Genomic DNA, 25,568 nt, shown 5'->3' on the forward strand with positions numbered 1-25,568 from the left:
TTTTGTCTATAATCAAATCACTTAGACTAATTATGCTCCATTTTCTTCTTACGATTTGAAACCATCATGAAAACTTTTTATAAACTCAGATTTATCTTTCCCCAAGAAACTTCCACTATTGGCAAGAATCAAAAAATTCCACAGCCAACTAGCTCAGGAAATGGAAGGCCTGATTCCGTAATGATCTCTATCAAAGAACAAAACTAAACAGCTAAATCAAGACGTAGATAATAAAAGAGAGATCATTTAGACAAAGACATGGTTACTTTTTTATTTGAAGAAAAAAAAGTATGTTTTAATAAATACTGCGGAAACATTGACCAAACAAACGTACAAAGTGACTTCAACATTTAAAAAAATGCAACGAAAGTTCTGCTTTATAACAGTTATAACTTATTTTCTTTTTACAATATTTAAATACAGAAAGCACTTGCCAGCTATTTTGTAATACTGCCCAAAGCATAATGCTGCATCAATCAAAGCATATGATGTTGGTAAAAGGTCTGTATTTCGTGGGAAATGACTGGAATGGTATTTTCTTGCAGAGACAAAACAAAGTGCTTGTAAGACATAGAACCGAGTGTTGTAATTACCTTAATCTCCTCTCCTGCCACAATTTAATGGGAGCACAGCTTCAACACTTCAAAAATGAAGCTTTATCATTGGAAAGAAAGCTCGTTTTCAACAAGCGCCAGCAATAAACAGGTCAGATCTGGTTTCTTCTCTGAAAGAAGCTCTAAAAGGAACTGATCAAAAAATATCTGTAAACTATTTTAAATGCTTATTATTTTCTGTAACAACAATAATCAAGTATTGACCACGGGCCTTGGCTGAATCTGGTTTAGTGAGGTTTAGCAATCACTCTCTAGAAATGCCCTAGGATAGTGTCAGGACTGACATGACATAATTTTCCTCTAAAGATTCTCTACAGCTTGGGTAATAGGGTCCTTCTCTTATCGATGCTCATTTAAAGAAAGTGAAATAAACCAACAGATCATCAGATGCTGCCAACTTCAGAGCTTCATCCCAAAATAATAGGCCTTCTGCTTTGTACTTTTGGTAACCTAATTCCAGACAGCTTTACTCACAAACTGTGCTTTCTGCTACTATTCCTTCATTCATTATCTTTTCAGGTGAAAATAGTACCTACATTTTTCCCCCCTTGGATCATTCTATGACATCAAACCAAGACACCTTTTATTTGACTTTGCATTTTTATCAACGATGGCAAAAAAAATCACACACCCTCTTTTCTAAACAGCGCACAAAAATATTACATTGAGCAATTTACCACTTTTAATCACAATGATGAACAGAACCATCAGACTGAATAAAAATTGACACTTTTTTCCTACTTGATCTATTCGATCTTTGTAGTGCGGTCTGCATATCTTGCAAGACTGTAAAAGCCTTTCTTTAGAACCATCTCACTCAGCTATCTTCAGGAAGGCTCAAGATTTCAAAGCCTCACAAACTTTTCCTCTGGATTTCCCATGGGTCCTGATACAATTTCCATTTTAATGATGAGCTAGGAGGAAATTAGATCACATCCTCTAGAAAACTAAATGCTAAGGTCACAGTGCCAGTTCCCCAACGAGGACGGTACATTAATATATACTTTTTGTAAAGGAGATTAAAACATTTAAAAATTAAATCAAAGTAGAGATCCATGAATAGATTGTAACGAAGAAAACAAAAAAGCAAGCACCATTCAGAGCGTGATTTTTCTTCTTGGAGGTACTCGCATTCCTCCTCATCTACTTCTAGCCCATGTGAATCTCTCTTTTTTGGCATATTTTTCAAGTCATACTTCAGAACTCTTCAATGTATTCACTTCTCACCACTTCTTCCACATGCCGAACCTAAGGACAGGATTCCAAAAAGATGAGCATCCTTTCAAATGCCTCCTAAGCCTCCAGCAAACTTGACTTCAGCTGTGCACTTTGTTCAGACTTCACCTTTTTGTTTTGTTGTTGCTGTTTTTTTTACATTAGATTTCCTTGTCCTCATTAAAGATAACGGGAGATTCACATCACAGTGCAACTCTTCGCTTTGTCCTTTCGTAAGTCTGTAGCAACTGCCGAGAGTTCTGGTCTGCTGGGCATGTGTGAAATCCGCTTTGTGGCCCTCTGTGATTTGTTCCGCTTAACGTTTTTATTTGTCTTGTTTACACATGCCAAGGTGGCAACGTGAAAAATGTCTCTGACGCTATTTTCTGACTGTAAAGCTGAGCATTCAATATAAGTGGCTGCTCCGATCTGTTTGGCCATATTTGCCCCCTGAGAAGCAAAAGGAGGGATTATAATCAGCAATAAGTCTTTGGGGAAAGTTATAAAGTATCTTTTAATACCACAAAATAATAATGCATCACAAAACGTTTCTAATATGTTAACTGAATTTTCCAGGTAGTGCTGCAAAAAACCCCATTTTTAAATTTGAACTGCCCTATTTATTATTTCATAAATATTTCTGGTCAAGACCCAGTCCTAAGATGTTCAATTATCATCACTCAATAGATACTGCTTGACTTCCAGGAAGTGCTAAAGGCTGGTTTAGTGTCACTGGGTCATCAATAAACGAGGATCCTGACCATCGAACAGTTAGTAAGAGGTGATTCAAAGAAGCAGGAGAGGAGCTAAGGAGGTGATTCATCCTCACTACCAACTGTGCCCAAGAGTAACCAGACACTTAGGTCTTCAGGTCACAGCAAATCAGAGAATTCCCCAGAGAATCTCGCTACTGGAAAAGTCAGCTGAAGGTCATGCATGCAAATGCTGCATTTCCCACACGGCTCTGAGAGGGGTGATTTGGTCCCTAGAGCCTGTTCCAGCACCCCATCAGGCACTCACTTTCTCTTTTCTTGAGTGTAAACAGCACTCAAGACTAGTCAATAGGCTGTACAAAAAATAGGGGTAAGAAATAGAATTTAGAATCAATTTTGAAATGTATGTGAGAATGTCTTAGAGCCAAAATAAACGGAGGAAAGGAATAATACTCTTATGAAATCTAACTTTAGAATACACAAAATATATTATTTCTTTTTTTTTTTTTTTGAGGAAGATTAGCCCTGAGCTAACTACTGCCAATCCTCCTCATCTTTTGCTGAGGAAGACTGGCCCTGAGCTAACATCTGTGCCCATCTTCCTCTACTTTATACGTGGGATGCCTACCACAGCATGGCTTTTGCCAAGCGGTGCATGTCCGCACCTGAGATCTGAACTAGTGAACCCTGGGCTGCCGAGAAGTGGAACCTGTGGACTTAACCGCTGCACCACTGAACTGGCCCCAATAAAATATATTATTTCTAAAGGCACACCAGAAAACCAGTATACACAATAAGAATGTGTGCATCAAAATGACTTATTTAAATAACTATATTTTTGTTAACTAGAAATGCAAGACAAAGAAGATTGCAGTATTTAAAATGATGAATACTAAATACAATTCTAGCTATTTCAACATGAACTCTCTTTAGAATCTGGTTCCAAGTTTTAAGAGAAAGAACTTCTGAAACCGATTCTCCTCCTTTCTAAATACCTGGGGGGAAATGCCTGCAGAAATGATGAATCTCTGAAAGACGGCTTTATGGAGTGCTCCATTGCACTGGCAATGGCCTTTTTCAGTATTTTATTGTGCTGCTGAGTGTAAAATAAGATTAACTTTCTTAAAGAGTATTACTGATTTTGACCACATTCTTTCTTAAATCTATTTAACTTTAACCCAGGGGGAGTTCCAGAGATATCCAAGAGGAGCATGTTTATGTACTCAGTGATCAAATACCACGAGACTTCCCTAGGGAATGACAGAGCATCTCACTCTTTAAAAGATTTTTTCAAACTTACCTTATTTATGCACACACATATGTGAATCCTTATACAGTAAACCATTAAACAAAGATTGGAAAGCTTTTTGAGAGGGTCTAGCATCAAAACATCATCATAATTTCAGCCAAACCTTCCCTGGATCATTCTGGCGCTCAATCTGCAGTCTTATTAACATTAACCCAAGCCATGGGCTGCCAGGAAGGGGCTTAGATGCTCGCTGTGAAGGCAAAGGCCCCAAAATGCCAAGCCCTGCTATCTGTGTTTACAGATGGTCACAATTTGGACACATGGGACTCATTCTGCATCTTAGTAAAAGGTCTTGTACTTGGAGGTGACCATTGATTGAGTCTAGGAAAGTGGCTTCTTTTTATTTTATTTATTATGAGTGATGTTCCATTTCTGTTACTCTTTTTAAAATCCATATTTGCACACTGACAGCATACATACCTGGTCATATGATACTGGTGTCTGCCTGTGATTTGAGAGCTCTACTAATGTACTGACATCTGTTCGAAGGTCAGATTTGCAGCCAACCAAGAGCATTTTAGTGTTGGGACAAAACTCCTGGATCTCACCTTTCCACTATGGGGAGAAAAAAAGATGAGAAATTAACAAAGCACTGGCATCCATATAATAGAAGACAATTCCTCCACTGGCAGACATGGGAAATGGGACCCAAAAAGGACATTTAAAAGAAGTGTCACTTCAGATGAAGAAGTAACTTGCACTTATCTTCTAAGTAGATATTGCTTTACTACTTTTTAAAGAGGATCCATTAGGGAACCCTTATGTATATTATTATCTATTTTCCCTCTCTATGACTCATTATCTGTCTCTACTGCAAAAGACTTGTTGGGTGTTGTCAGAAGGTGGCTTCAACAATTTCTTAATTATTGAGGTATCTCTGAAAGGTAAAAGTGCCTCCAGAATAATTACATATCCTAATAAGTGACGGCCTCCTCGGTATGCTGAGCTGGCACTTTGGCTCATATGCCCTTGAGTTAGTTTTAAGTTACATAATTTGTTAAATATTTCAGTTTAGTCCCACTTGGCTAGTCGGTTCATGATGGAACAAGAATTATCAGAACCTCCAGAAATGTCTGGCAGAGAATACCAACTGTCCTCTTAAAGAGCAAACGGACGACTTTTTGTGGTTTCATTTCCTCAAGCTTGAGATCACCACCAGCAGGATGGGAGTCGGGAGTTCCGAGTGTTCACAGGAGAGCTCTAGCTCCTGGGGAGGTGGGGCTAGAGGGCTGAGGTCAGTGATCAGGAATCAGTGCCTGATTCTCCCCGCCTGCTCAAGTATATATTAAGTGCTCTACTAAGTATTGTGGTGGTTACAAAGATGATTAAGACAGAGCTGTGCCTTCCAGAAAGCAATTCACAGAAGATTGGGGGTGATGAAGTCCTGTATATAATACTACATAAGAAGGACATCCTGCAGGAGTAATTTAAAAGACCACCAGGGGAGACACCTCCAGATCTAGAGGTATAGACTGTCGGCAATGAAAACTCTAGTTCAAAGCATACGAGTGGATTGAAGGGAGTAACACACTTTCCCTAAGAGGTTAATCTATCCACCAACTCCTTCCTTCTTTCCTTCCTTCCTTCCGCCCTCTCCGCCTCCCTTCCAGAATCATTTAGAGGCATCCACCATGTGCTAGATGGCACTGGAGTAAGAACTGACAGGTGAATTGAAAAAAAGAATAAGATCTATCCTGCTTTAAGTCACTCTAACCTCTCTGATATTCAAGGACTTAAAGGATTCAATTAATCAAGACAAATCATAGCACGGGTTAGTATGAGCCTTAAACCTCACATGAATGTAAAACACACTCATTAATATCTCTAAGGCCAAAGTCATTATTTATTTGGTCTTAGAAGATAAAAGCAAAATAAAACAGAAGCAAGGTTTTCATCATAAATTATGCGTAACTTGATACTACATCAAGTAAAAACTCCAGTAAATAAGCAATCTCTTTCATCTACAGACAAGCACTAGACATGTTGTCAAGTTGTTCTTCAGCTGTGTAATGCCTTTGGCCTCCCTCTGCAGTCTAGCAATTGTTTACAAGTGTTGAAGAGAGGAAAGGTGTATTCTGCCTGAATCTGACAAATAGTAGCATTACTTGTGTTAGATACACATTACTCAAAATTGCAAGGAGTTAAAAAGTGAAAGAGTCTTTGATCTTTTAAGAAATTCCTATTTCTTTGAACTGTGTTTGTCATGTTTAATAAAGAGACAGAAGATGATTCATCTTCAAATTCTAATTTCATAATGACACGTAAGACAAGCAGTAAAATACAGAGGGAAATATAACTAATAAACACTCACAAAACACAAAGACAAAACACAAAGGTGCCTTGCTCTCACCACATGCTCTGTCTAAGCCTTAGCGCACAGAGAAGAGGGGCGTAGTCTAGAGAAGTGTCTGATTCTGAAACCGCATATACCAGGACTGAGAAAATAGCTAGTCGCTAATACATGCTGATCCATGAACCGCCATTTCTCAGAGGTCAAGTCCTAGGTGGGTGGAGGCCAAGGAATGCCTCTCCCTCCCACTGGGCTCCCCGGGACCTGTGACCCACTCTGCCACAGGTTCGCTCCTTCCTCACCTTCCCTTGGCTCCATCCACTTCCTCAGCTCCCTTCTCTACCTAGAGAACCACACTTACCTTTGCTTCCAGAAATCATGTATGTGTTACACCTATAACATGTTTACAACTACTGTTTTCATTAGTACCTGACAGTTACCTGATCACAATTCACTCCTATTTCTCCTCTCTCAGTTCTAGTTCTGTTTCTAATAAATAACATCATCAATGAAACACAGCTTCTTTATTAAGACAGCCATTGTTGCAATCATTTCAATATCTGAATTGAGGTCAAATGTAAACTGGTAAACTAAGGTGTGACCTATAGGGTCAATGAAGGAAGGAAGGAAGGGAAAGGGAAGACATGCTAGACAGTAACCAAAGATAATTATTTTTAGCTGCACCATTTCCACCCAAAGGGTAAACACAGAGGCTCTTAAAGGGTATTTTGTTTCTTAAAAAGAAATAAAATTTTATGCAAGCTGATCAACAAAACGTGTGATGCATGTGTGTGGAAACTCTGCTCTGGTGTGACAGTACCCTTTTCAGTGTTTTAATTACAAAATATACAGCAGGGTATTAACTAGAGTGTTCAGGCTCCCCAGCCAACCACAGGTTTCTATTTTACACACGGGCCAGTCCTGAACTGTGTCATTGCTCCCCAGCACTTGCCTTTTTTAGGACGCTGTCCAGAGTCTCTGGTCGACTGATGTCAAAGCAAATCAGCACGGCGTCTGAATCTGGGTAAGAGAGAGGTCGGACGTTGTCATAGTAAGGAGAACCTGAGAGCAAACAAAGAAGCACAGTTTTCAGATGAAAATCCCCTTTGTCTGTCATGCATTAACTCTGCCCTTTTGAGTTAAATCCCTTGAATGTCATATCGAGGCCCCACTCCCCCCTCCTCTAATTCTTGGAAAAGAATGCAAACAAACAAAAGCCAAGTAGCATTATATTCCTTTCTACCAGAAGACAAATGAAGCCTCACTTGTATCTGACTTAAATTCAACGGGGAGGAGCCGGGATCTTGAGTTGACATCTGCACAGTTAAGAGTAGAGCCCCAAGTCACCTAGCTCAAGCATGAAGTCATCTGGAGCCAGACGGCCTGGAGTGCAAACCCACCTCTACCACTGAAAGAGGAGACAGGGTCGCTTCTGGACGCTGCCCCTCTGATTCTTCGCTCATTAAATGAAGATTAACGGACCTACCTGGGAATAAATAAACCCGGACAGGGTCTGGCATTTAGTAAGGGATCAACAAGTATTAACTACAGTTATGGTTGTGTTGTTGCTATTAAAAGCTTAGTGGTAGCAAGCACCATAAATGGAGCTACTTCTTGAGAAAGAGACCAAAATCAAGATCTATCTGGGAGGAGAAGGGGGTGAGTGGAGGAGGGGGAAAAGGGTAGGTTCAGGTCTGCAAAGAGAACCCGAGTAAAGCACATCAGCGCCGCCCTATCTCAAAATTACAAGTTTAGATAAGCCACTGACCTTTGAGCTTGCTTACTTAAACTTATCCCCAAACCCTACATGGACTCTCTTCCTGTTACAAACAAGGAATGTAATAAATGCCATATTGGATCACGTCACTTTTTTACACAGTTCCATCTCGGAGAGTGACACGAAGGCATGATCCAAGCATCTTAGCCTGAGTTGAATCCAGGGTACCCTAAAGGTTCAAGTTACCGGTCAATTAATTTAACCATGGAACCCTCTAGTCGTTTCAGAAATTTTGTCTATTCCTTTAAGAATCCCAAAGGATGGGCGATTACATGAGGCCAATTATTATAAAACGGTGTGACTATAAAATTAAATACAGCTTGCCAATGCTATTTTTTTAAATCATTTTCAGCATATTGACATTTCACAAGCATAACATGGGAAATATATATGTGATGCCAGAGTGGAGAAAGAAAATCTAAACCACCAAAGTCTCTTTGAAACTCAATTTCATTTTGACATCACCTTCCATTTCTAGCAGAAGAACATGACATGTTTTCCCCTGATAAATCAAAACCTCAAGAGTCAAAGTCAAGAGGAGAGAAAGACTAAAGAAGCTTTTAAAATAATCTTTTACATTTCTATCAAAACAAAATTTTTTCAGGAGGCTGCTCTGGAGATCTAGAAGTTTCTGCAGTTAGGGTGCACCTTCCTCTATTCACAGTATGTTCTGGGACCCTGGCATTCACTATAGAACCCCAGGAACATTGTGGCCTTTCCGCTAGCTGCTTTAGGGATGCAGACTGACATCTTCAAGCCAGGTGTGTTTACCAAGCAAGGAAGAAGGGAAAGTTCTAGAATCAGGAAGAAAAGTGTGAATAAGTAGAGACAATCTAAGCCAGAATTTTCACGAACTGTGGCAGCTGCCTTACCCACATCTGGAATCAGGATTCTGATGTAGCAGGGATTGACAACTGAAAGATATTTTCCAAAAGCTTAAAGGATTTAGAGTTTAAAAAAATCAAGTCGTTTTAAATATTAAAGCATATTGGAACACGGCTGTCTCTGAAAACGACAAGCTACAGCTGTTGCCTTTCCAGCCACTCAAAGAAATCTGAAGTTAAGAGAATAATTCACAAATAGTTCACTAATTTAAACATTTTTGAGAGGTATCAGAAATGAGATGGCTTATCACTATTTGTGGATATACCGGTATTTCCGTATTTGTTCTGTGAAGTTCAGACTTTCTCAGTTGCAACCTCTCATTTCCGTGTCCAAAGTCTAACTTTGACACAGTTCCTGCTGTAAACATTGGGAAATCTTTCCAAACATGGAGTCAGAAAATTCCAGATCATAGGGTGGAAACCAAATAGCAGACACATACACAAGGGGTTCCTCTGCTCTTCCAAGTTAGCAGAGTTGGCCTGACCCCAAATTCATAAAAATGTAATTCTCAGAAACCTATCTGGCTTCAAGAGATCCCCTTTCTTGGAAACCACTCACAATAGGAAACACAACTTGGTGTGGATACTTTCTGGTTTCGATGAGACCTGCACATCTGAGGACTGGCATCTCCAGGTGCCTTATTCCTTCAGGCCATGACCTTTGACTAGAAAGATGAGTACTCACTGCTAATCTCAGATCTAAGACTATTATGTAACAATGGAGCCCATCTTTTCCAAATTACAAAATTTAGGAAACACAGTTGGAGAATTACAAAGGTGCCAAAACAGAGTAATTAAAACTGAGACTACCGGGAAAATCCACAGGAATGCTTTCAACATTTAGGTTGCCAGGTAGCTGCAGAGAATGCCCCTCCCTCTCTTTGAAGACTGGCTCTCCTTCCTCCATGCAATTTATGGCCACAAAGGGGATCTGGCTTTGCCTTCAGCCCTCTGTCCTGGCTGGAGACTCCTGCTTCCTAGAGTCAAGTGAGCTGCCTCCTGTGCCTAGGGCATGTACCCAGACACCTATGGAATCTAGACACCGGCCTGACTTTAAAATGAAACAAAGTTTGCAACTTAAGCCAAATTCCTATGGAAGGTTGTTTCTGCTTTTGTTTTCATTTGGTTTAATATTTGGAATGAAAATACATATGTATGTAAAGGTTCATGAGAAATATACCACCTCGCTGTTGACGTAGAGAGGTAATTTTTAAGAGCTTTAACAAGATCTAATTAGGACAGACACTTTGATCCTGTCCTATAACTTTTGTTAATGAATAGCGCTTTGAGATCCACAAGACTGTCCAAAGGTAGTAATAAAACCGATCTCCACATTTATTAGTTATAAGCATAACTTTTCTAACCACTAACAAGAGTAATTTGTCATAAAAAATAAGACGATTTATTCATTATAATTTTTGATATGGAAAGGTTAAAATTTCTTTTGATAGGAAAATCTATTGTCTCTATGTTTTCATGCAAACAAAACTGATGTGAAATTATGAAAGTACTGTCCTACTAGGAGAAATCTAACAATTTATAGCTAAGCAGGATCTTCAGGGAGGGAAAGTCCTGGGTAGTTTGACAGTGTTTACTCTGCATTTAAGCACTTTGAATTCTTCCCTGTGAAGCCCAAGCTCTTGCATGAAGGAAGTGAGGCAGGCCAAGCTGCGGAGTGCACGGGGTAATTGCAGGCATGAGTGGGACAAGCCACCAGCCAAAAAGTGCAGAGGAATTCCAGGAATGGCCCTGTGAAGGAAGAAGCAACACGGGGAGGCAGAAGTGACATCAAAGCAAGGAGCCGAAAGTAAGCTGAGGACGCAGGGACAACACCCGCCACTGACGCCCACATCCCTCCAGAAAAGTCTGAAAACATTCTGTTAAGTCAAAACCAAAAAATTAACTTTTATAGATATTTTAAAAGATGCACATGAAAAAAGAAAAGCTTTGACGGTAACTGTAGAAGTAAATACAATACAGAGGGCAGAATACTTTTTATTATTTAGGAGAGTATTGAACTTGAACTGCAGTACATAGTAGATACTGACGTACATATAGTATGTGGTCTAGCACCCAGGAATGTCCTGGAGTTAAATTCAGTTAGTCTAGGCACTCAGCTTTGCTTGTCAAATAAAACGTTCTCAGCATGTGGAACAGGCTTCATGCAGATGGAAATTCTCAGAGGCAGCATTCCCCTTCCACTAGTATATGAAACTTTACACAGCCTTATTCCAAAGTCCTTTTTAATTAACCTATCAGAGCATCAAAGGGAAAACTTCAGCAAACTCCATGTTGTAAAGAAACAACTACATCACATATGCAAAATGTGTGCCAAGAGAAATAAAAATACACTTAAAGAGCTTTGCTCTGTGTAGACTGCAAAAAGTGCACATTTGGGGTTCTGAGTTCCTCATGTTTGGCAAACGTCAGCAGAGTTCTAAGAGGCTTTTGAAACTTCTGTTCTACCCATCTTTGTCTTCAAGATCATTAATTCTGGGTGAGAGCAATATTTCCAGCCCAAGAATAGTCACAAAGCGCCTCACCCAGAAACTAATTCTGCAGACACATACCTGCCTGCTTAAGTCATCCTTTCGCAAAGATAGAACACACCATATATGTACATAATTAAATGTATATGTAAGATTCATGCCCAAAAGGAAACTTTATGGAACCTTCCGCAAACCAGTTCAAACACTGTGAGGCTTTATAGGAGCTTGAGAACTGAAAACTCTTCCAGTTGAATACTTCAGAAATATAACTTCTTTGATTTGAACCTTAAAATGAAAAACTTTCCTTTCCCCCATAAGAAATTCCTATCAAAAACAATAAAATTAGGAATACTGCATATTTTTAACAGAGAAAACGTATTAACTTTTGGTATTTTTAGTGATCAAGAGAACATCTGTACCAAATAGTAGCTAACATGTGATACTGTATGATCTGTCCAATTATTACGAGATTCCATTTCCTCTTGCCATCTCTACTCAGAGTGAAAGCTTTGAATTAGCAGTAATCTCAAGAATGTGAATCAAGTCCTGGCAGAACTCTCGTGTTTGGCTCAGTATAAGGCTCTACTGAACTCCTTTTCCCAGCGGCCTACACTACACACACAATGCCCGCCAATATGCCACAAACCTTTCCAGGAAGGATATTGTGTTTCTCCCTTGGGTTCAGATTAATGGGCATTATGAGGATTTTATGAAAACTTGGGGGCATTTCTGTGTTGCTATAAAAATGGAATCAATATTTTCAATTTCTGGGGGCAATGCAGATACAAAGCTGGACAGAAAGTCAAGGAAGTAGAAATAAGATACATCTGTTGCCAATCTTCCTCTTTTTGCTTAAGGAAGATTGTGGCTGCACTAACATCCATGCCAATCTTCCTCTATTTTGTATGTGGGATCCCACCACAGCATGGCTCAGTGAGTAGTGCGTAGGTCTGTGCCTGGGATCCGAACCTGTGAACACCTGGGCCACCAAAGTGGAGCACAGGAACCCAGCCACTACACCACTAAGCCAACCCCCAAGACTGCTATTTTTGAGCTTTAAATAAAGCTGTAGGCTTAAACTCCTAATCTTATGGAGATATTTTAAAAATATAAGAAAATATTTCAAAGAAGAACCATGGTAAGCCACAGAGCTTTAAGGATATGAGTAGATGCATATAATTTTTTTTAAATGATATTATCATTCAGTACTAGGTTGAAGATTTTGTGTTTTACGTAACACTTAAGAGTCATATTCCTTGAACTAGGGTCCCATGAGTGAATTCACCTTGCCACATACTATGTCACCAGGCTCATTTTCCAAAACCAATGAGCACAACCCCTGGTTAAACTTCTGAGGCAGCTTACATTCCATGTCAATGAAACTTCTGTTTTGTCCAGGGAGTCTCTGAGTAAAGTTGACAATATATAGTGACTGAGAAGACATTTAAAGGGCATCAGACAATGGCTGAGGCACAACTAATTCATTTGGCACAGCCTACCAGGCACCATGAGCTAACTGGAAAAACTACTGGTCCTTGGTGTCATATCTACATGCAAAAGAACTAGGTGAATGAGGAAACATCTGGTTGTTTCAGGTGGCATCAGAATGACCAATCTGGACGCCTGAGTGAAATGTGCAACTTAGCAAGAAACCGGATTGGAAAAAGCTCACCACTGAATAGGATTTAAATTTAAAAAAAAGAAAAGAAAAAGGAGACAGATATAGAGTTAGAAAAGGAATTTATACGTTTGTTTTTTTAAAGATTTTATTTTTCCTTTTTCTCCCAAAACCCCCGGTACATAGTTGTGTATTTTTACTTGTGGGTCCTTCTAGTGGCATGTGGGACGCCACCTCAACATGTCTTGATGAGTGGTGGCATGTCTGCACCCTGGATCCGAACTAGAGAAACACAGGGCCCCCGAAGAGGAGCACGCGAACTTAACCACTCGGCCACAGGGCCAGCCCAATACCTTTGTTTTTTGATCCATAGTTTAAATGGAAATTGTTACATAGTGGACAAATCTCCAAATGTAGTTTTACCATTATTGGAAATCACCAGAGTCATCTGTTTTGCCTTAATTCACATATCTTACAGAGTTCAGGGTGAAAATTCAAGAGTCGAACCTGGTTTTGAAGCTCTAAGTGCCTAGGATCATTACTCACCTTATGATCTAACCAGTTTTTTACAATTTTGCCCTTGATACTCACATCACAAGCACCCGTGATTCTCTGGCTTCTGCGTAAGTTCCTGCCCTCTTCCTTTCTCTAAGAAGGTTAATTTAAACTAGAATTCTTCAACTTTCAGAATCTTGTTTTCCCTGATAGCCATTACATGTAAGCCTGTTTCCAAGTGGGAGGGATGTGAAAGACTCCTTAAGAACTGAGTCAACTTCTAGAGATAAGGAAGGAATTGTGGCAGCCTTTGGTGAGCAATGAGTCACAAGTCAGCGGATTTGGGCTGGCCCTGTGGCCTTCAACAATTCTTTGGATTCTCTGGCTGCTAGGTGAATCCAGCGTTAGAACTCCAGGCTTACTCTCCTATAAACAAGAACTGGTACCGAAGACCAGGTTGTGAGTACCCGGAAGGCGGGAGCTGCTCTGTCCCCTTTGTACCATTCCCTCCCTGCCCCACAGCATCTAGCAGCGTTCCTGCACACAAAATGCCCTAAAACAACGTTTGCTGGTTTTATAACCATTTCTATGCGTCTCGCCTTGATATGTTAATTTACATGTTACACCACAAAAAAGGACCAGTGATCTCTTTTGAAGCTGCTTTTCTGGATTAATTATATACTAATCTCCAACACTGCTGAAACATTTCCATCCTTGGCAAGAAATATTTCAATAGAGTGTCTGTCATGGAGCCCATTCTTCAAACTTGATGTATAAGCTACAAATATAACAATACAGACAGATTACGTTGGTAGAGGAGTTTGTCCTCAAAGCCAGGCCGTGAGGAATTAAGATTTTTCCTTTCCTTCCTTTTCCTTTAAGTATAAAATTTAAATAATACTACATTCTCTGTTAATAATGCTAAAAACTAATACAGGAAGTGCTAACTTGAGCACTCATAGCCTAAAAGAAGCTTGTATCATGACAAGATTCAAAAAAATGTTCAGGAGGCAAGAGCACAGTTATTGTGGGGGACTTTTAGCAGCTGAATTGAGTACTTTAAAATTAATAATGTACCTTAAATAGCATGTGTATTAACTTGCTTTGGTTAAAGGCTGTCATGAATGATTCTGAGTCCCGAAATCACGTGCTGAAATTACACCGCAATCAAATCACTCAGGAAAGATACGGTGAGCCTTAAAAGACTACGTTTCTATTATTAGCACGCATTTGGCTTCACGCTACAAATTGCTCTACGCTTGGCAAACGTGGCAGATTCTGAAGCACAAGATATTAGAACTACTCTGTTCTCACTTATCACTTCAAAATGTTGAAACCATTACCTTTTGTTTTGCGGAAACTCACTGTGTGAATTTGAAAATTATTAGGAGCATTTCTGCAACTATGAATAAAAACGCTCATCTTACCAATGAAAAGGGGATATTTCTCATTAAAATCAAGAAATTATGGATCTGTATCCAAGAACTACCTTTAAACATCCCTCCCCTGAGAGGATTCAGGGTGGTGTTATCTAAAAGCAGGGTGTGTTTACTTTTAGGGGGCTGGAATAACCTTCGGCAGCCATAAGAAATCAACTGGCAAAGCGCTGTTTGTGGTTGCTTTAATCAGTGTGTGCCCTGGGGGTGGGACAGAGGACCCGTTTCCTACGTGAGGAGGATCTGGAGGATCTGTCAGCCCGAGGGATGCCTGACAAGGAAAATACATTGCAACCAGGTGGATCAGGGCACTTGGGTTCAAGAACCTGAAAAAATTGGCTCATCAGAGGTTGAATGTGAGCTATGCTAAGTGGGGAGAGCTTCTCATCATACTTTAATTAACCCTGCATCGGAAGCCTAACAGAGGGTCTGCAAATAGGAGGTGCAGAAAGAAAGAAGGGATGAAGAGAGAGAGAGAAAAAGGAAGGAACTACAAAGTTATCGTGCTTCAAAATTGGGGGAAAGAGAGCCAGCCCTGATTGCCTAGCGGTTAAGGTTAAAGTTTGGCATGTTCTGCTTCAGTGGCTTGAGTCCCCTTCCTGGGTGTGGAACCGCAACACTCATCTGTCAGTAGCCACGCTGTGGCAGCGGCTCATATAGAAGAACCAGAAGGACTCACATTCATACACAACTATGTACTGGGGCTTCAGGGGGAAGAAAAAAGGAGGAAGACTGGCAACAGATGTTAATGAAGGGTGAATCCTCCCCCTCAAAAAAAAAAAAGGGGGGGGAATGAATTATCTTCTTTTCTCTTCGTGCAAAGAGGCCCCACATATTCAACGTCAAATAAATATTCTTTCTTATCGCCAAATTGGCAGAGTTTTGCCTATGCATAATTGAATGACTGCTGGGGGAAAAAGGAGACCCCTTATGAGAAGCCATCCAAGTACAGAAGCCAGACAACAGAACAACCGCTTCTGTCTCCCAAATGTGTGCCCCTCTGCTAAGAGGCTAACAGGCCGTGAATGCCATTCAAAGGACAAAGTTCATGCCATCTCTCTCCCTATGTAAGAAAAGTTAGGCACGACTAATTTTTCCTGTATCAGTCTCTAACTTTCACAAAGTTCTAGAAGGGAAAAAAAAAAAATCTGACATTTAGGACTTTACAGACTTGGCTTGGATCTGCCCTGCAGAGTTAAACTGATAGCAATTGGAAAAAATAAATATATCCAGAGACATCAGGCATATGCAATTATTTTCACAACCTGAACTAAACAAATGTCTTAGTGGGCAAAGAAAATGTCAAACATTTGTCAAGAAATAATCCTATTCAGAAATTTGCCACAAAAAGCTTGAGAGGAAATGGAAAAATGTTGAAGGTACTTGAAATGATTAGATGTATTTTCCCCAATAAGGACAAACCATTTTTGGTAGAAACAGTCTGTTCTTAGAATGTAAACAGTGTTTGGTGACGGTGTTTAATTAACTAACATTTCACCTTCCAAACAACATAACGGGATTCTAAATAATTCCCTTATGCCTTTTTTCCATTTGTATAAACCTAAATTCGAACTAAGATTTCATTACTGGATAATCTTGCAGTGTGATATTTTCTTAACCACAGTTTTTCCAACCTTTATATTTTCATTAAACATGCATAGGTTTGTTTCATTACATAAAAATACAAGTGATTATTTCACCACAGACTTCATTTCAGGTGATTATCCTTAATTTGATGAAGAGCAATGTTTTATAAAGTTGCCATTCTTTGTACACAGGTAGTAAGTGATAGGGACTCATCTCCTCGGAAACTATGCATGATTATTCAATTGTTCATTCAACAGATTTTATTGGATGACTACTGTGTTCAATGCAGGATGCTCTGTGTGCAAAGACTACAAACCTTAGAATTTGGATTAAATACTTGAAAATATCTGAAGTGATATTTATCTGCACACATGAAGCATAACCACCAACTATAAACTATCCACGTTTTCTTTATTTTCTAGCCTTTGAAAAACAATGTGCCTTTTCTCTCCTAAAGAAAGTCAGTTTAGCTCTTTGGGTGCCTGATCTAAAATCTCTGTCGGTGGTCCTGTGACTCTTGAAGTTTGAGACAAGGGGATGTAAACGCCAGCGTTCCTATAAGCCCACCCATGTCCCCCTCCCGACCCTAATCAGTCTCCTGCCTAACTCCACCAGGAAGCAGCGGCTCTGTTCAGACCTGGCTTGCTTTGTAGGTGGTGAAATCTCCACCGAGGGATGCCAGATGCACTGGGACTAAGACCTGAAACCAACCAACATGGGAAACAAAAAAGACTTGCCCGTCTGGTTACTAAAGCCAAGAAGTGCACAGCTGGGAGAGATCCTGCACATTATCTAGCTTTATACTTTCTTTTTTCAGACGATGAAATGAGCCTCAGGGAGGTAGGGGATTTACACACAGAAATCCGTGGTAACCAGTAGCTAAGATCTAAACACAGCTTTGTATCAACGCCTGGATCCGACTCACAGACCCCAGAGCTAAATAATTCCTATCCCGCATTAGGTCCAAACACAGGGCTGGCGGAGGAGGGGGCAAGTACCGGTGCTAATTATTGGTACCATACCAGCTGTCCTGCCCACTAGGCATAACAAATACCATGCTATGCCTGGGAATTAAAGCCCATTAAGTATTAGGCTGTGTAACAATTCTGATGATAGGAGCTACTGAAATAAGAAAACACTAGAATTCCGTCTATCAACACGTTCCCTCTAGCTGCGAGACCGTGTGCAATCTCCAAAACAAAACACCGTGAGGTCCTGGTTCTGCTGCCCTTGGCGAGGCTGGAGGAAGAGCCTGACTCTCCAGGGGGAAACAAATCGGTGCTTTTCACTGCAGCACTCGGAGCATCTGGCACCGACCATGAGAGGCGCTCGTGCGAGACTTCTCGCTTGCCTTTGTGCGGAGACCGCCTCTGGCGACCCTGTCAGTTTGCTCCCTTGCTCGAGCTCTCTAATCCTCGGCGTCCCCCAGGGGCTCCAGAGGTTAAAAACTAGGGTTGTGGGAAGCTCGCAAAGCCCCGAAGCACCTCCACGAGGTCACCCCAACCTGAGCGCAGCTCCACCTCGGGGCCTCCCGGCCTGACAGCAAAACCTGCGTGTTGGCACTTGCGCGCTCCCCCTCGCTAGTTTCACCCAGGGTTTGCTCTGCTCACCCGCAGCAGCCCAGCTGCCTGCTAAACTCCCAGACGTAAGCGCAGGAGCCTTCACCCGGCCTTCCCGGTGGCTCCTCCTCCTTCTGGGGCGGCATCCATCTTGGACACGGCTCTCCTGTGCCGCAGGGCACCGCAGGCAGGGGCGGCGGACTCCTGGGTCCCAGCCCCCCCGCCCCCGCGCTTGACCCTGCCCGAACCCCTAATAGCCGCGCACTGGAAGCCTTCCCCCTCGCGGGCCACCCGGCCCACCCTAGCACCGTGTGCCTGGTAGGTGGGTGGGCGCGTGGGAAGGCGATAACCCGGCCTTGAACCCCGGACCCTTGAAAATAATTCACAACGGCGCCAATAATTCAACTGGACGGGAAGGTCAAAGGCGAACAGTGCAGCCCTCGACCTTGTAGGCTGGCGGAGGGTGATGCAATAGGGGTCAGGAGGGAATGGCATGGACTAGGGTGTGGAGCGGGGGGGTGACGGCGTGATCACTGGGCGGGCGGGGGTGGGGGTGGGGGTCTCCGACCTGCACGTCGGCACTGAGGGGCAGCGGAGGGCCGGCTGCATGGACAGGAGGCCTGGCGACCGCCCAGCCCCGCGCAGCCCGCGCCGCCTGCGCATTCCTGGCTGCAGGCGTCACGCGCGCCGCGGCCGCCTGTGCTCACGTTACTCTCCCCCCAAGCGCGGAATCCGCACGTAATTGCGTCGCTTCGGGGATTTTCTCCCACCTCCCACCACCGCCGCGCTTTCCGCCTCCCAGACAATCAGCAGGTTAGATCCTGGAGGGAAGCCCGCCGCGAGCCAGATGGTTCCGAGGCGGCGCACGCAACGCCCCCAACAAGGGGCCACCTTCGCCGCCCCGAGACGACTCGGGCACAGCCTTGCGAGCAAGCCGCTCCTACGCCACCCGGCTACAAGCGTTTCACACCGCGGGGTCACCCTACGGGCACACAGCTGCCATCCCCCCGACTCAGTGTTGTCCCCCACCCCCACCCAGAAGGGACCGCGGGAATCCCTCGGAAGAGGCAAAGTTAAGGGAGGGGCGCAGAGCGCGGGTGGCACGCTGGACGGTGCGGGGAGCCTGCCAGGCGCGGGGACTGGAGACTCGCCGCGCACCCCCGAGCGGCTGGAAACCCGCCCTAAGCGCCACGCGGTCCGGTGACTCTCTTACCCGAAGTGTCCCACAGGCTCAACTCTATTCTTTGTGTGTCGATTTCAAAACTGGCCGTGTAATTCTCAAACACTGTAGGGACGTAATTCTGGACAAATGAAATGGACAGAGGAAGGAAAGAGGGCAAAGAGGTTATCTTAAATGCACGACACAAGCAGAACACCCTCTTGAAAATCGTCTCCCCACTCCCCAATGGAAAAAAAACCAACAAAACCCCCCAAATCCGCACACACCAGATCCCACACTAAACACGCGGACCCTTTCCGAAACCCCAGACTCCCCACTCGCCCCACCCGGCTCTCCAAGACACGAGAATCCAAATCTCCCAACCCCAGGTTCTGCACACATGACCGAACAAGTTTCAGAAGCTAACAGCAGAATGTGCAGGCGCGTCCCAAACCCTAGACGCTTCCAGCCCACTTTCCCTTTCCGACAGTCTAATCAGGGAGAAAGTAGCAAGGGCTGAGAAAGACGACTTAAAAAAGAAAAACGGGTGAAGAGGGCAAAGCAGGAGGAAACCCACCTAGAGACGGGGGAATCCCGCAGGCCGCCCCCCTCCCTGAAGCCCCGGCCGGCCACACTTACCTCGGGGAAGCAGTCTTTGGCGAAGACGTGCAGCAGCGCAGTTTTCCCACATTGACTGTCTCCCACCACCACTATCTTGCATTTCACGTTCTGATTAGGATCCATGATAGATTTACTGGATAATTTCTGGCTGGCTCTTCTCTCCTTCATTGATGTTGCCTTATTTTCTCTTGAAATAGGAATTTTCTCTTAAGAGGAAAAAATATATATATTTCTCTCTCTATAAAAAGCAGATATAAAAATAAATCGCAAGGCTGGTGGGAACCCCTGAAGCGCAGCGCAATCGAGAGCTACAGGAGCAGGCTCGTTACTCTCCTCCAACAAGTTTTATGCCTGACTCCACACCGCGCTTCCCAAGTCCAATTCCGATCCGACTGCTTTGTTTCACGCTCTCTGCGCGGCTTTATACGCCCGGCCTTCCAATCCTCTTCTTTCTCAATGAGAGAAGGAAACTGATCCGCCTCCTCCCCTTTTATGGAGCCTGGGAGCGAGCGCTGTCTCGTTGTTTGCGGTATATGTAAACAGTGCGCCCTCTAGGGTGACCGTGCGGGATCTACTTCCAGATCAAGGCCCTGCGACAACTTGGAGACCTCAACGACGCTTTGCTGATGGATAGGACTGTGTAAGTCCAGGAGGAGGTGGGAACTGAATGTCTGTGCATATTGATTTTCACTAGAATTCCTCTAAAAACGTTTTAATAGGGGCTGATCTACAGAAGCCTCATGAACATTTGTGAAAGTCCAAGTTAAAACATAGTTATAAAACATAGGAAGCAAATCGTAGGTGGGGAAGGGTTAAGTGGTTGTATTTTTCAGGGAAATGGTTTGCATCAGGTATATAGGCCATGGAACAATAGCTCAGCCAGGTTGTTTCAGGTGCGGGAACTCGCTTGTCTGGGTCACAGCAATAGACTAGCTTCTGAAATCTGTCAGTTTCAGCCAATCACCAGGAGGCAGAAAGGTTTTGAGGAGTAGGTAGGGGAGACGGGAGTGGAAAGAGAGAAAAGTGGAAGATGCTCACAACTGCATGACAAAGTCATTGGAAACTCAGCCCTGCTGCACTAGGACCCACATACACAGGTTCAGCCCATTGCCCCCGTTGCAGTGAGGACTAAGGTGTTGTGCATTTTTAAATAACCTCTTTGTCCTCTTACTGGGTACGAGTAATTCAGATCCTGCCCTTGCATTCCTTTATGTGTAGCCTCCCCTCCCTGGAATCAAAGCTCCCTAGGCTGGACCCAGAGAACACAAAGATGCTTAGGTGAAAAATGCAGGGACAGCCCTCCGCTCCCTCTCCACCCTTCCTCCCCACCCATCCCCCTACCCACCCACCTCAGAAGTCTTGGAGAGGACTAAAACTCGCCATGTGTTTGTTCTCTTTTTCCCTGTGACAAGTCCTTCTTATCTCATCTTCATCTCCTCTGCTCCAAATGGTCAGGAGGTTTCAACCATTGAATTAGTAAGGATATTGGCCAAAATCAACTAATAGGTTCCCCTATGGAGACTTCTAGGCTTGTAAATGAAACGAGGATGAGGGAAAAATCAGAAAGTTCAGTATGAGGAGTGAAGAGGCACAATAAAAGGTGATTAAAAGAACAGATATAAGTAGCGGACAGCTACACCCATGGTCTCAGGGATCCAACGGCGATCTCCTCTTCTTTTCAGAGCTGAGAAAACTGGAGCCCCCAAAAGAAGGACCCCAACTTGGACCCAGTTTGTGGGTCTGTGCTTACACACATGGAGGGCCGACCTATGGAGAAAGGGAGAGCCAGCCCTGCTCAGGTTCCTAAAGCAGCATTGACCAAGGTTTGCTCTGCAGAACTTTAGTCCTCCTCACAGAAAGGGTGCCATGGCCCAATTAGTGATGGAGACACTGTCTCCAGTCACCCCTTGAAGATGTGGCAAGTACTTGACATGTTACAGACAGGAAAATGTCCTATAGAAAAGTAGCCTACTTAAGGAGTTTAACCTAGCATTCCCCAAATCAACCTGAGCACAGGAACCCTTTATCAAATATTTACGTTATTTACTCGTTTGTTTGAGGAGCAGTAGGCATAGTGTTTGCAGGCAGGAGATCACAAAGAGGTGTATCTGGCTCCTAAACTTCATATTTTCTAGCTGCGTGACCTTGGATGAGTAATTTAACCTCTCTAAGCTTCAATTTCATCATCTGTAAAATAGGAGTCATAATAGTAATTGTGAGGAAATGAAAATAAAGGTTGCAGAATAGTTTCTGGCACCATAAAGAATCCTCGACCTGTCTTATATTTCACCTGGAACTCTTATTTACACTTTTCAGAACTAGTGAACATGCATTGGGAAATTCTGGCCTTGTTAGTGGACTCACTAATTGGAACTGAGAGACTAGATCCATCCTTTTTTTTCCCTTAGATTTTTAACTTGGGCAGTTACCCCTTTCTGGAGATATGATCTGCCTTTTCACATTCCTGAATTGATGTAGTCTTTGCGGTTAAAGCACTGTAACTGGCAATAATTATGAATTATTAATATATGGCGGACAATGAATAGGATAACCATGTAGTTGATCTTATAGCTAGGATACTTTTGAGAGCAAATGGGGCACTACCAATGATTATGTCAGACAACATTTGTAAACAGAGTCAGGCCCAGGCAAAATGAGAGGCATAATCACTTTACCAGCGAATAGTCTGGAATCATAGTGGATGGCTATTTTTGGAAACCAGGTGACCTGAATCTCCAGGAATCTGCCAGTTGCTAAGTGAAATGTAGTGGATGTGTAATAGAGTAGAAAACCAACTGCCTCAAGTCACCAGGCTATGAGTCTCTTTAGGGTAAGAATTCTTTCCTTGTCTTCTTTGCATTCTAGTGCTCAGTGTGTAGTGGGTATGCAATATTTTTTTTAAAAAAATCATTCAGCGTTTAGTTCAACAAATATTTATTAAGCACCTGCTATATGCCAGCCACTGTTCTAGGAGCTGTAGATATAACAGTGAACAAGCCAGACCTGTTTGCTGCTCTCTCAGAACACACATTCCAGAGAAGAGATGGACAATAAATAAGGAAGCAAGTATCCACATAAGAATGAATGTGCTAAGCTCTGTGAAGCAAAAACAGGATGGCAGAATATAGCATAGCAGGGTGGAGGTTAGACCCAGTGGCCTGGCAATGCCTCTCTAAGGAGCTTGAGGCTTCAATGATGAGAATAAATCAGCCATGAGACAGTCCAGTGGAAGGTGAGGGAAGAGGTAGTGAAAAGGTGATGTGGACGGAAAGAATTTGGCAGATTTGAGGAAGAGAAGGAAGGCCAGATTGACTGGGGCCACTGAAGGAGGGAGAAAATAGGTAAGAGAGCAGAAGGAAGCAGCCGGGGACTAAATAACTGAGCCTTGGAGATATGGTCATAGAATTTGGATTTCGTTCTAAGGGCAACAGGTAGTCAGATATAGGAGGGCTTGAAGTCAGGTAGCAACATGATTACATGAATGAGTGAATGAATGAATGAATGGCTCCAGTCCTAGGTCTGCTCCTCTCGCTCCACTAACTGTGAAATCTTGATGAAACTGATCATCCACAATGAGATTTTCAGATCTAAGTGGTACCTAAAGTCCTAGAAAAGACTAAAATTTTAGACTGCAATGGGAGGTTTTCTCTCAAGAAATACATTCATTTGAAAGATGTGAAACCCCCCCCAGGGTATCATATATTTCTTAATGTCCTTCCTTTTCTTATTCTTCCTATTACTCTCTCCTTTCTCTAAGTAACCCCTAAGTTCAGGAGATGAGAAAAAAGAGCAAACATTTCAATATGGATTGGTTAATAAACCATGTGTATTCAGCATTCAGGTGCCCTAAGAGGTTTGAGTTTAAAAGTTCTTTCCTTTGTGGTTGACTCTTCACTTAGCAGGGGGAGCCGTCTCTCCCATGAACTGCATGGCATCTGACAAAAAAGGGTTGATGCCAGTTTTGGAGAGAAGGTGAATTGAGGATAATCGCCATCTAGGGATGGCATGGGACTGATAAACAACAATGGCTCTGTGTTCTTCCCAGGAGCACTGGACTACAAGTGAGGAAACTTGGGTTTTAATCTAGGCTAAACTAACACACTGTCTAACCTTGGGCAAACACTGACTGAATTCTTTTCCTCAGTTTCTTCCTTAGAAGAGGGTGATAATATGTCCCCTTTATGTGGCACAGTAAGGCTGTTTAGAAAATCATGTGCCCTATCCTTTCAAATATTTTTCTTTAGACATGCACTACGGACACCGCCCTTTTCAGGTTCAGTGTATTTATGGGGATCTTGGCTCACAGAGGAATACTGTAAGGCATAATCCTAATTGTTTGTTCACGGTTGCCTGCCTCTCTTCAGACGCCACCAGAAGTGTTTGAAGGAGCAAGTGCACCGTGAGAGGAAAGCACAGGTCTCTTACAGGCATCACCAATGGAGCAGAGAGATGACATAAAAATAAGAAAATGTGCAGGATGCCCTCATAGACATCATGTCAGAAAAAATGGTATGAGTCATAGGGGTGCTCTTTGAGAATTTCATAGGATAGTGGATATGAAATAGCCTCAAATACATGAAGTTCAAGATAAAAATAAGGACAGGGTATATACTTGTATCCTGCTCTGTACTGACGGGTGCCTCTTTCACAGTTGTCTCTTCTTTGGGCTGGTCACTCAACTGGCCTTATGTAACATCAACAAAAATTAGGAGGCAATGTTTTTAGAGAAAGAGGAATTGAGTTCAAAAAATTCAATGGGTTAAACTTGTTATTTGGCAAGAATTTCTTCTCTTGGAAGGGAACCTTTTCCTTTATTTTCTCTTAAAATTATGGCTGTTTGCCCTGTCAAGGGCGCTGAACTAAGCTGTATAGGCTGTTTGATAACGGTACTCCAGTCTGGGTTGAGAATTTGCTTTTGTTTTCCTTATTAAAGCTGACTGCTAATATGGTTTACTGCTGCTGTGTAGATTTCGCCCTCACTCTTTAGCCAACAGGAAATGACACAGCTGTGTGCGTGTTGAATAATAAGTCATTGCCCAATTGATCATCCTTTTCTCTGTTTACAGAAAATTTGACAAAGAATGTGTTGCATTCTTTAGAACCCCAGGCCACATAATTTTCGTTCTGTATATCTTAGGGCACGCATAACCCTTTCCAACTGCCACTTCCAAACTTCAATATCTTTGATTCCTGATGCCATTTCTTTATACATTCTTTCCCCGAGAAAAAAACACGAAAGATTAACACAAAGGATTCATACAGGATTATAAGACTCATTGATTACTTAATCTCTTAAACATCCAAATAGACTTTATATCGACTTGTCAGTGCAATATAATAAATATTTAAGGAACTTCCCTAAGAAAACATTTTAAAGAATGGGTTTCTTATAAATTGTTCTTTTTGAAAAGCATGTAGTATATTGAAAAGATACACCTTTTTCAGTGTTTTAGTTTTTCAGTGTTTTGGTGTAGTCAAAGAAAAACAAAAGTTATTACTGATTAGACCATCTTTTAGAGACTACCAGATCTTCGTTGTCAATCTAATGAGATGTACAGAGCTGAATTACTTATGGCTCTGTGCATGGTCAAGTGGCGTTCAGTATTTTAATCTAAGACTTAAAAGGTACAGTCAGAGATGTCTTATCAAGTTTCTGGAAAACTCCTTTGTGGAAATTTTTGTGTCACGTTTAGATGCTCAAAGAAAGAAAATGTGAAAATTTACTTGAGATTAGTGTTTGTTTAACAAAAAGGCAGTGATTATTGGATCAAATTTATGAACAAAAAACACCCAGTAATCACT

The 25,568-nt window shown here is 42.4% G+C and overlaps 1 protein-coding gene across 1 annotated transcript; it reads right to left on the reverse strand.

Annotated features, from left to right (window-relative positions):
- Positions 1-257: 257 nt before the first annotated feature.
- On the reverse strand, positions 258-20,186 carry RND3 (Rho family GTPase 3). Its single transcript, XM_046658481.1, has 5 exons — positions 19,785-20,186; positions 19,200-19,287; positions 7,094-7,203; positions 4,272-4,406; positions 258-2,279 (listed from the first exon to the last, which is right to left on the reverse strand). Exons 1-5 carry the CDS (start codon positions 19,932-19,934, stop codon positions 2,028-2,030), a joined length of 735 nt encoding a protein of 244 aa, XP_046514437.1. The 5' UTR covers positions 19,935-20,186; the 3' UTR covers positions 258-2,027.
- Between the last annotated feature and the right edge of the window lie 5,382 nt (positions 20,187-25,568).

The sequence above is a fragment of the Equus quagga genome, chromosome 4 (genome assembly GCF_021613505.1).
Source record: "Equus quagga isolate Etosha38 chromosome 4, UCLA_HA_Equagga_1.0, whole genome shotgun sequence".
Lineage (NCBI taxonomy): Eukaryota > Metazoa > Chordata > Mammalia > Perissodactyla > Equidae > Equus > Equus quagga.